Source organism: Falco peregrinus, chromosome 1 (assembly GCF_023634155.1).
Source record: "Falco peregrinus isolate bFalPer1 chromosome 1, bFalPer1.pri, whole genome shotgun sequence".
NCBI lineage: Eukaryota > Metazoa > Chordata > Aves > Falconiformes > Falconidae > Falco > Falco peregrinus.
Genome location: NC_073721.1, coordinates 12749500 through 12761778, shown reverse-complemented (window position 1 = coordinate 12761778; position 12279 = coordinate 12749500). Strand labels below are relative to the sequence as shown.

Below are 12279 nucleotides of genomic sequence, written 5' to 3'. Positions count from 1 at the left end.
TAGAGAGATGGTGTTTGCCCCGATTGGAAAAGGGACTGCCGATGTAAATGCGCCTCAGCAGGTAGATCAAAGTAACAACTAATACCACCAAGCCATCAGAGCAGAGGCCAGGAAGCCCCCCCAGAGGCTCCAGCTGCCGGGCTGCTTGGACTTTGTGTGGCTACTGTCAAGAGATGGTTGGTCTGGGAAACCCCGTTGTCCTGTAAAGAGCGAGTGAAAATCAGTCCTCTTTTTCAAGAAACGCTCCCTAAAAAGGCAGGATTGCTTCAAAATTCCTCTGTCTCGGTATACAGGATTTTGAAGGGTTTACCAAGTACTGTGTGCCCTTTCTGGGAAGGAGACGTGAAGGGTTCAATGCCTGTGATCCAGAATAAGGCTGCCTTTGGGCCATTGTTGCTGGGAGCACCTTTAACCCACATGGTTACATGGGCTAAAGGACTGTGATGTAGCTAGAGAGGCATCCCAGAACACTGCTTACACAGATCTCTTCTTCCTCCTGATGACGGCAGAGTCCCCTGGCTGAAGGCCAGAGGACTGTAACCACCCCTAAGCTCTTGGTGGAGTGCAGGTGGGGGGAGACAGGGGTAAGGAGTAAAGTTCTCTTTGCCGCAAGCTGGACAGACAGCTGCCAAAAAATTTGATAGCAGTGTCAGTGGCACAAGTCAACTGGAAAACAATATGATGAGTGAAGCATAATGTTTCAGAATTGCAAAGTATACTACACGTTTCAGAGGCAAATACATTGGCATTGTCCCTCAGAGCCACAGATCAAATTAAATGGAAGGAAATTCCACAAACACATGGAGCGCTGCCATTTCAGTGTACCTCTCTGTCGAGCTCCTCGATCAGCGTAACATTTCCAAGGTCCTCATCAACAGAAAAGTAGCGTCTTGATCCAGCTTCATAGGCCAGGCCGTACGTCACGGGATCTCCTTCTGGATCACTTCCATTCAGAGTGTACACATGGGTACCTGAAAAATCAGTGTCCATCAGCATTTCCCTGTGGTTACTTCAGTCAGTGAATGTTTCACTGGCCTGTTCCTTAGTGACTGAGCTACCTGGCGGCAGGCAAAGCTCTTGTGAATCAAATCCACTTACTGAGACATACGGAGAAGGAGACAGGTCAATAGCCCCGATTGCCACTTTTCAGCCTATTGGTTAAACTGAGTTTATCAGCGCTCGTTTCTCTCACCTCAGGCCCTTCCCTGTGGAACTGCGCCTAGATCAATACTGTTCACACCACAGCGTTTGCACAGATGACAAGCTCTTGGCTAACTCTCAGCCCCAGTGAGTCAGAAGCGATGCTGATGTACGACTGGGTGACAACCTCAGCGGTACCAAAATGCCCTCACGCACTTCTGCTCTACAGTAACAGTGGAATTGCAAGCGAGCAGGCAGAGGATCCAGCAGTCCAGAGCTCCCACAACACTGGACCCCAGCTCTGAAGCTCAGGAGACACAAGCGCATTTGCGGCTTTTCCATTTTCAGAACTAGTAGATGCAAAAGTCTTCTTTCCTACTTCACTCCCCCTCATTAGCTCCCTCTCATTAAATTCTCTGACACACCCACTCACGCTCATACCCACAAAGAAATTCTCCAAACTCATCAATGTATTTCTTTCACAAGCTGAGGAAAGAGAGGTTGTTAATTCTATTTTTGAACATTGGAGAAATTGGTGCCAGTTTTTCCAGTAAACTGACTTTGTTTATCAGAAGTCATACTTCCTGGGGGAGTTATAACACCCACGTTTGCAAAACATGGTGACAGCTTATTAGTACTATTTTTTTAAACTTACATGTCTGTCATTCTACTGTGCTTTAATATCTTCATCCAAATAACTTCAAGCACTTTACAAATACCAGTTAACTGAGCCTGAAATATAAATCGCTGTTGTTTCCTTCCGATCCGCTATGCCTTGGGTAAGGTACCTGAGATACTCAGAACAGAAACTCTGCCTTACATCCAACAAAGCTCTCTCCACTGGAAATACTGTGGCTGAGCAGCTCACTGGTTAGTAGGGAGTTTGGCTTGTGCATGGAACACAAAGATACAGTGGAAGGATCCCTGCTAAGAAGGTTAGCAGAAAGTTAAGGAAGAACACAGTTAGCAGAAGACTCCAGTTTTAAACTGCTCTTAAATTGAGAGATTTTTAGTTCCGTACTCAAAAGCCGTAATCTTTTCCTCATATACCCTCTACAGTGGCAGTGGAGTGTTTCAGTGACCAGACCGACACGCTTCTATTTAACTCGAGCTTTGGTCGGGGTCCTGCCCACAGTACAGACAGGTCAGCTGCTTGAACATTTCCTCAGTTTTGCAGTGCAGCCTTCCACTCCTCGTTTGCTTATTACTTGGCATGCAAAATGTAAAGTAAACAGATTGGTGGGCTCAATGGACACACAATGTCCAGGCATCAGCGGTGATATTCAGAAAACAAGGCTGTCTTCTTTGCATAGCAAGAAATTATGCCAAGCCACATAGGATCTGTGCTCACTTATGAGTAAACTCTCCTATGATAATTACCAAGGCAATATTGGGGTGACTTTACACAGAAACACGTTCCCATTGCAAATACCAGTGGGCCCACAGGAGCACAAACAACAGACCCTGTTACGAGCCAGCTCAGCCAGGTAACAAATAGCCAAGATCTGCAAAAGTGGTTCACAAAGCTACAAAACACTTCCCACATTTTTCGGAATTTTCCCACAAAATAGAGTAAAAAATAACAACACACCTGTAACCGAGGTCCCCCCAAATTATTAGGGAAAGACAATGAGCAGTCCGATGAGATGCTTTTCTGATTGTAACAACTGAACTGTGTAAGTACAAAGAAATGCAAGGAGAGGAATAAACTGGCACTGATATAAAATCATGTCCTGCAAGTTCACCTGCCTCCTGGTACAGCTGTCTACATAAGAGATGGAAAATTGAAGACTGTTGAAGGTTCTGCAGCACCAGCACCGGCTGCATGTATTCCTGTTTTTCAAAAGCTTTGCTTTACTATCACAGCTGGGGCCAAACCGAGAATTCAGGTGTCAACTGTCAGCACCTCACTGATGTCATTATCAATACAGCACTTCTCTTCAGCCTTTTCCAGTCATTAGCAGTTTTTCCTACCTAGTCACTTTTCTCCCCTTGCTTTTAATTTTTCCTGCCCCTTCCCCTTTACACACCACTGGCTGTCCTGCCTGTTTCTAGCCAAGGCGGATGGCTGTGGAGCTGCCATGTAGAGCAGAAACAGGACAGACACTGCAACCCACATCTGGGGTCTCTCGGAGTCTGGGGGCAACAGCCAGGCACAAGGTCGAGTGCCCTCAGCTGCCAACGGAACAAGAACTGCAGAGCACTCCTCGGGTATGGCAGGGCACGTGTGGGGAAGAACAGACTGCGAAAGTTTAGGTGAATACATTGGGACCTGGGCTTGCTCTCCTGATCACACAATTTTCTCTCCTACGTTTTTTTGGAATTCTTTTATAAGGAAAACAGTATTTTTCTTGCTGCTAAATATGAGAAGAAACATTGATATTGGTACAGACTGAAATTACTGAGGTTTCTGAGCAAGTAATGAAGGACATCATTGACCTTTACACTGGACTGTTTGCTTCCTACCTAAAGCTGATGCTTCTTCATTTTTCATAATATGGGACACTTGTGTGCCTTTTAAATTGGACTGTGGACCAAAATTTTTTTTCATAGCTTATTATTATTCCTAATTTTTTCTGAATTGTAATTTCACTGCACAGTACTCTCCATATCATTAACACCCCTGGGAACACTTCTCAGAAGAGTGTTAATGCCAATTAAAAATCTCCTCTCAGTGTGCTATCTCCAGCTGTTGAAAAGGAAGTAAATGGAAAAGCAGCTAAAATCTTATCAGGGAGTATGAAGAAAACAGTCTCTCCCTGTCAGAAAGATAAGGGAATAGAAGAGCCTGTACCTGGGGATATGGCAAACGCCGTGTGAGGGCCCCAGTTGGCAGAGCTGGATGCTCCTGGTACCTCGCGGATCGTGCAGCAGGCTGGGGTGGGCAGGTCTGGGGGAGCTGCCCACTGCTCCCTGCTACAGCTGCCTCCCGCGAGCCACACCAGGATTTCACTCTGCTTCCCTATTCCATCTTAAAAATTGTTTGCTCTTTGCTCCTGACACTAAGGCTGAACGGCTATCCCATGATGCCATTGCTCCATTTTACTTCATTTCTGACTTAAATTTATTCCTGACCAGCCTCTGCCCATGTGCTCTGGGGCTGGTGTTGCCCTTTCACTGAAGATATGCTCTCCCTCTCTGCTCTGCGACACTTGGCGATCAACCCCCCTCCCTGCCAAGTTAAACGAGCCAAGCACATTTTGGGCTCATGCTCAGTCTCCCGGTTGTCTTTGCCACCACAGCTGACATCTGTTAACAAGATGCTGAGAGGGACATCCGTGGCCATGCTCCCAGGACAGGACACCTCTGCTCCCAGTGTCACTGCAAACACCATCTCGCCCAGGGTTACGTGCCTGCTGTCCACCTGTCTCAGCCAAAAGCCCATTTCCCCAGCAGGAAAGCTGATGTCAGTTAACACAGAGCCTGCAGATGGACGCTTTGCACTCCAAGGTCATGCAAAGCAAAGGGAAGCTCAGGATCCTGGATGGCATGGACCACACACCAAGACTACCTCAAAACCAGCTCCTTTCCCATTCCCTACCAGCTACCGCTCTTTCCCCAGCACTGCCAGGTGACTCCTGCTCCCCCCCTGCACACCGCAGTGGCCGATGAAGCGGAGGCACAGCCTGGACTGGCATCCCCAAAGCCACGGCGGCTGCAGCAGCAGCACAAATGGCCCTGGCACTGCAAGTGCCTGCGGCAGGGACAGGGAGGTATGGCGGCAAGCGCTCCGCACGGGGCCCCAAACACTACTCCACCCACAGCAGCGGTGCGTCCCTGTGGCACCCACAGCGAGGAGAAGCCACCTGAGGGCAGTTTTCTGATGTACCTCCAGCTTCTGTTAGAAGAATAAAAACAAAGGCGAAGGCTGTAAGACCTGCGAGCCCCCGGCGCACCGCTGCGCAGTGCTGTACCATGCAGGGCTCCCCGTGCTGCGCAGCGAAGCGGGAGGCAGGCTGTGTCTAACGGTGTTGGTCCAGCAGCTCCTAGCTTTCCTAGGGGGGAGATTTTCATTTCTGCAAGAAGCTGAGCAGTTTTACACCTTTAAAAATTTAGCCTTCCCAGAGTCATCTGGATGCGAGGTCTTGGTGGGTCTCTAGATTTCAAGATGCAGCTTGGACTAAACTGTCCATGTCTGTGTCCTTGCCAGTCAGAAAGGAATTATCATTTACAAAAAGCAGCATGTTAATTCTTTTGCTCAGATATTTTTTTGTGACAAGGAGGGCTGAAAATAAACTGTGGGCAGAAAAAATTCCTTGCAGGTCCCGCAGCTACTGTGCCTGTGGCGAATACAATACAGAAACACATACACAGAGATGGCAGAGTGCCAGGGAAGGGATCACTGAGCACTGAAGGAAGGACTGGGAAACACGTTAGCAGGGACTCTCAACAGTTTGGGGACCATCAGTTGGATCAGGGTGATAGAAATGGGGAAGGAACAATGGGTACCAGAGGGGACAAGAGTCTCTCCACAGCCAGTTGTGAACAGTGGGAAGAAACAAGACCAGGAGCATGTAGGAGCAACAGGGGGAGCCTGAAGGATGGAGAGACGTGAAGTGGTCGGTCAGCCAGGGGTAAGTAGCTGGCAGATCAAAGAACTACCTCTGCAAACCGGCTGTTAATGGAGAAGAGTGCATACTTGTTGGGGGCATGGGGAAAAAAAGAAAGGAAAACTGCGAGGATGAGGGGCACGCAAAGATCTCCAAAGCACTGACGATGCTTGGGCTTTGAGAGAGTAATGAACTTAGGCCTTCTGCGTACGCTTCAATCCCTTGCTCTGCTGCTGTTCTCAGTCCCGCTCTGTCCCCACTATGAGGGCTTACAGGGATTAATGAGGTAAGATGAAACAAACAACCCGAAATAGCATCCTACACATGCCTTAAGACCCTCATTAGGAGCACACGTACATTTTGTATGTACACAGGCAGCTCTTCGCAAAGAGCTGCTCCCCCACCTGCCCTGCGGAACAGCCACATGAGCTGCAGCTGCTATTTCAGTTCTTAACTTTTCCCATTCTTCTTAAATCTGGCACTGAAAGGGGCTGCTGTTCTGGCCCTTCTTATCTCGAGGGGTCTCATGCTCTGCAGCAATAAACAGGATCTGGGAATCTGCAGACAATTTCAAGCTTTCACACAAGATTACTGTTTGCTGTTTTTATGATAACTTATGCCACAATGCATGTATCTTGGTAGATCACAATGATCTACAAGTAAGCAAAATTTCACAAGGAAAAAGAAAGTAAAGGATGGTATGAGCACGATAACATGATTTTCTTAAATTTGATGCATTCCTGCAGCTGCAGCACTGCAATTTCTCTTTCTACAGTCACGTAGAGAATCCATTGTCTCCTTTTGGTGCTCCAGAAGGTTGCATGTCCCTTGCCTACAGATGCCTGGGAATATAACTAGCAGATGCCACTTTGCCAACTGCTTGTAATCTCAGCAGCGCCAAAGACTGTAAAATTCCTGGAAGTTTATTAAAGCTGCTGTCCATGGCATTGCTCACATCAGGCACCGGCTGCTGCCAAGAGAAGCATCTTGCCTATGACTCCAAATTTTATGTAAGCCCAGGGAAGACCGAATGGCAACCTGCCCATTTTCGCAGCACCTAAGCCTGAGTGAAGCCATCCAGAATCAAACATATGAAGGTTTTAATTCCCCTGTTCTGTCACTGATCATCCTGCTCAAACTGAAAGATGACTGCTGGAGTGAGGATTCTTGGGACTGGCCACCAACATGGGAAACCAGATGCCTTCTCCTCCTTCCGGAGGATGTCAGGGCAGAGGGATGAAAAGTAATAGCCTCCTCTGCGGTGTGAGGGGGGCCCTTACGGGGCCACAGAAAAGGGCCAGCCTGGTAGCCATTTAGCATGGGCAGTGTGTGAGTCCTCAGCAAGCTCTGGCATGAAACTCTGACTGTGGTCTGACACGTACACTGGTCATCTTTGCCCTGCGCAAAGCCAAACGCACACGCAGCACTGTGGCCCCAAAGCATGGGCACCATTCCTGCCCTCCTGCGGGAGCCTCTCTGCCAAAGCATCCCCAAGGAGCAGCTGTGCCGACATGGGCAGTGCGTAGTAGCAGGAGTTTGCACCAAGCAAATCCCGAGAAGCCATGCACCAAGGGAACTTGCCAAAGTGCTTTCAGAAGACAGGACACTGTGGTACTCGCAGCTTTTAGTCAAGGTGTTCTGTGAATTAGCCCAAAGAAACACTGGCAGCTGCCCAGCAAAGCTACCACATTTTGATTTCTCAAAAGTAAGGTCTTATCTCCCTTTCTGAAGGGTTTCTCTAGGCCTTTTGCAAAAGCCTAGACTCAATACTTCCTAACCTTTCACCTCAGAGAAACGCTTTTGGTGGCACCTTTGGAGCTCTAAGCCAGAAGGTGCTTTTCTTTTGTCTTTTAAAGCACGTTTATACAGCAAATTAGAAGTACAAGCCAGCCAATGTAAACACATTCTGGATGAAGCCAGCAGGCATGAGTCACACCAGCACCGAAGACAGAGCAGCTTGAGCTTCAGCACTGCTGCAACCAAAGCATAAACCCTCCAGGGACCTCGATGTACCTAGTCTAGTTGCTAACGTTACCATAGCACGTGTGAAAGCCCATCACATATTTGTCATTATTCTTACTCAGGCCAGTTACAAGAGCACTAACACAGGCTCTGATCCCTCACACTGCTGCTTTGCTGACAAGGCATGCACGTTTTCCTTCTTTGCCTGCCCGGAGTCCCAGATCAGATGTACTGGGTCCCAGCGCTGGAAAATTACTGCTGTCCTTTGCTGCTGCAGGGAGTGCTGTCACCTGAGACACCGCGTGGCCCTGCGGTCCTGATAGAAGGACGTCTTTGCCTGTGTTGCTGCTGTGTGCCATCTCCAGCTCCCCATCCCCAGGCAGGAGGCTGGAGGTTCCCAGCTGTGGCAGGGAGAGGCCGATGCTCTGTAGATGCCTGAGAGCTGGCACCACACCAGGGGACAGGAGTTCGATGGCAAGCCGGTGCGTTGTACTGCTTGCGGTTTGAGCGGTTGAATTGGCAAACATCACCCCAACCAAACCGAGTCAGGGTCCCATTTTGCAGCTCCCCGGGCTTACGAGCCTTACCTACGCTACTAGACAAGCGATTGTGCCAGCTAATCTTACTCCAGCAATCAGCAGGGCTGTCCAGATCACTAAGGCCAAGCGAGTGTGGTTTCCATGTGACTTCAGGCAGAAGTACAGCAAAAATCGCAGCTCTTTGGGCTGCCTCTGGCTTTTGCAAGTGCCACTACATTACTGTTGGCCTTCAGCCGAGGTTTCCATTTAAGCTTGACCAAGCTTATAGCAAATCCCTGCTGCATCAGAAGCAAGCTCTTTTTCAGTTCATCGGCTAGATGCGTCACTTCTGTGCTGTGTGCCGCCTTCTCCCCCTCCTGTTCTCTGGTTAAGCAGGCAAAGGAGAAGTCACTGCTTCCCAGCCACCCTCTCCCCATCCCCTAGCATGCCCGGTGTGGATCTTGGCTGGCATTAACACCGATGGGCCAGAAACGGAAACTTGGAGCAAACCCCAGGCAGCTGCCTTCCAAAGCAGTGAGTGATCCCTAGTCACTTTAAGGAAGGCAAAGATGGCAGCATCAGTCTTCCAGAAGAGGCTGTTCCCTCTGGATCCTTCCCTCACCTCCCCAAGCTGCCCAAGCCCTGGGAGGACAGGGGTTTGGATGCACCCCTCCGTGCAGCCATCTTTCTCCTCTGTGCATGAGGGTAATAAATGGGTGCTTTGGTACCCAATTTGCAATAGCTAAATACTCTTCTGATTTAGCCCATAAAAGCTACAGACAAACAGGAGCAAATCCTAAACAAAACCACAGAGCGATGTTTGAAGAAAAGGTAGTGTTCATCACTGTAATGTATTTTACATAAATTTTTTTAAATGTAGGAAATTATTCTTCCCCGTGGAAAATACAGATTATAAATCACCCTTCTGTTCTTAATTTTTCTTAATGCAACTACAGTTAAAAGAAGGATAAACAGACCTGCCTCAAAACGCTGAAAGCTGAAAAATATACTAGTTCTTGAATTTTCAATAAAACAAAACTAAACCTTTTTAAAAAACATCAGTTATTTAGACAAAGCTGTTTTCACTCCATCTAGAAACATTTTCTACTATTTGTACTGTAAACATGAAAAAAATGGGATAACTGTTCAAAGGAAATCATCCTTCTGTTACTTTTTAATGCATAGCTTGCTCTTCCCAAGGCTGATAAAATTATTAGCAGCTAGCCTTTCTTCTCATAAGCATTTACAAAAGTTGTAAGAAGTCCCTCGCCACCATGGATTTATTTCTGACCCCAGAAGGTCTGTGCCTTGGTACTGTGAATAGGCTGGTGGACCAAGAAAAGGAGCTAAAATGCATGTTTTAAATTACAGCTACAATTCAAACAGGTCATTTTAAATTGAGGCTGATTAAAAGCTTGAGAGAAAAACATTTAAGACCACAGTATATAATAACAACTTACAACCAAACAGATGTTGCTAATCAAAAGAGCAAGCAGCTCCGGTTTCACAATTTAAAGATACTGATTTTAATACTGACCAACAGGTGTGTCCTCCGAAAGGCTGAGAAGTGCCATGTTCCCATTCGTGCTTCTGGCTCCATTATCGAAGAAATAGGGGGCATAATTTGCCTGAACTGCAATTAAAACAAAACAGAAGGCAAAGAAAAGCATTTTGTAGGTGGCAGTTATTTGGCTTTGTTGCCTGACTCTCAGTAACCAGGAGGTGTTTTGGGAATACTATGAGTGTGTCACATACCCAGTTGCTGCAACGGACTTTCAGAAATATATCCATACAGATTTTTTAATAAAATTACTCCTACATGCCACTGTTCCAGTATTCATACAGCAGCAAATAGAGAGTATATGAAAAAAAAAAAAAAAAAAACCAAACAAAAAAAATCCACCAACCAAAACCAACAGAAACAAAACAAGTAGCAGGATCTCTCTAAAACATCTCCATCAGTTCCAGACAGCTTGCAACGACTGTACACCTCTCCCCTGCTCTACACATGCAAGTCTGAAATTTTCCCAGTGCCTCGGTACCTTACCCAGTATTCTAAACACATTCTGTCTTAAAATTACGCCTACTGCATGAGCAATTAGCCATAATTAAATAGTTACTTACTTGCTGCCAGACAACAGCAAACAAAGTTAAAAAAAAAAAAAACAAGAAACAACAAATTAGTTGTCATTCTACTGACTGACTGTTAAGAGATTCAAAATAACCCCTTGGAAACAAAACTCCAAATACATTAACACAGAGGGTGACATTTGCAGGGGGAACAGTTGCCAAGGAAAATATTTCAGGACATTATCACATCAGTAAAGATTATCACTGGATTTAAGGTTGTGCCTGCATCCTCCTGTGTTTTTATTTAACAAAGTGATTCTTGTACTCACCCAGGCAAACGTGCATCAAACTGAGAAATAAGGAGGGGCTGAAATGCCTTACATGCTTCATCCCACTGAAGAACGGGCCAATTTTTTTCTCTGCTTCAAGGGACTGGGATATATTTTTTCCTCTCTGAAAGGTCCAGGAAAGTGTCCTTCAGACTGATGTAGTGAAGAAATGTGCAAGAGGCAGTTAACAGATGCTAAGATGTTAAGCGGATGACACGTCTTAACTTCTGAGGAATTTAAAGAAGCTCCTTCCTACCACCTAATTAGACCAATTACTTTGCAGGGAGCTGTGGGACTCATTTCTGAGACAAGATTTGGAGGAATCAGTGTAACTCTCATAGGCTCTGCTGTTAGTAACTGTATTTGTGCTGTCCAAACACACAAGTCAGAGAGAAGGTAAAGTAGAAAGCTGTTTTCTTTCTGAACTCTGTCTTTAGTTCTCCAAGCCGGTATTGTGTTTTTGAGAACTACACCAGATTTCCCTTTATTTTAGCTTTGATAATCTTGAGAAACTACAGAGGCAGAAAATCTAACATTAGTAACAAACAGTAAATGTAATTGTTACTGTTTTAAAGGAAAATCACAATTATGATAGCAAAAAATACAGCAAAATTGCCTACCAAAAATGCAGAAGTCAAAATGTTCTTTTCATGAGCTGGCCTGATCATCTAGTTCTTAAACTGCATGAATTTCTGAAAGCATCTTTTACATTCAGCAGGTAATTTTTCACCAACATACTAAACAGTGTATTTAACACTGTATTTAACTAAACAGTGTGGAAAAAAAATGACAAAGTAGCTTTAGTTCATTGCTTGGTTTGGTTTTCTGCACATAAAAGGTGTTTATTTAAAATATCTGTCATCCAATAATTGATAGCATTAACAAATCAGCCAGTCTGGGAAGTTGTTCACAGGCAAAGCTTTTGGCTGCTTAAAAGGAACTTTATCAGTGGTGATACTTCGCCTCCAATCAAGGAGATGTTTACATAGAGGCTTAGCTGTTTAAACTTCACCCGAGGTAAAGCACTTGCCCTTTAAGGATGTGTTCGCTAATGGAGTTTCCTGCTTTTTAATTAATAGCCTGCGTGAAAGCAGTGTCTAAGAAATTAATCAGTCAAAGAGCTTTCTGTTGCAACGCTTGAAAAGATGAAGTTTTTTTCCTGGCAGAGACCCTTGACACCAGCAGTGACTCGCTGCCTGCAGCATGGGTGCTGGAGGGATGGGGGCTAGTGGGATGGGTGCTGGTGGGATGGGCGCAGCTGCCAGCACCCTGGCAGCCTGTGCCCACACACAGGTCTCTGGCAGAGGTCACTGCTGGATGACTCGATGGTGCCGCCAAGTCCTCAGCACCTTCTCATGGCTGGAGGCCATTCCTGCTATGGCAGTGCTGCTTGGCTGTGCGGAGCGCCCAGGTCGCATGCAGCTCTGTGGGACGCTGCCTGTCCCGCATGTGTCCGGCTGGGCAGCAGGCAGGCAACCACTGCTCCCTCGGGAACAGGCTGGGGACATGGAAAGCAAGTGCAGAGCTAGGAAGTAGCTTCAGACTGGGCAAGAGCAGAGATTTTTGGCTTCCTAATTATCCATGTGTTTTATCATTATTTGCTAAGGTTTTGGAAAAGAGGAGGTAAGTGTTCCCTAGACCTAACCCTATGGACAGTCTGCCTTCCATCCCCAGCCTGCGGGGTGCCGAGCTAAAGGTGGGCAGTGCTCC

At 46.6% G+C, this 12279-nt stretch overlaps 1 protein-coding gene across 1 annotated transcript in view; it reads right to left on the bottom strand.

The window, feature by feature from the left end:
• Nucleotides 1-10738, bottom strand: part of CDHR1 (cadherin related family member 1) — a 49173-nt gene extending 38435 nt beyond the window's left edge. The window contains 3 exon segments of the mRNA XM_055793707.1: nt 826-971; nt 9708-9803; nt 10570-10738. Coding sequence (XP_055649682.1) covers nt 826-971; nt 9708-9803; nt 10570-10630 — 303 coding nt within the window. The 5' untranslated portion in view covers nt 10631-10738.
• Between the last annotated feature and the right edge of the window lie 1541 nt (nt 10739-12279).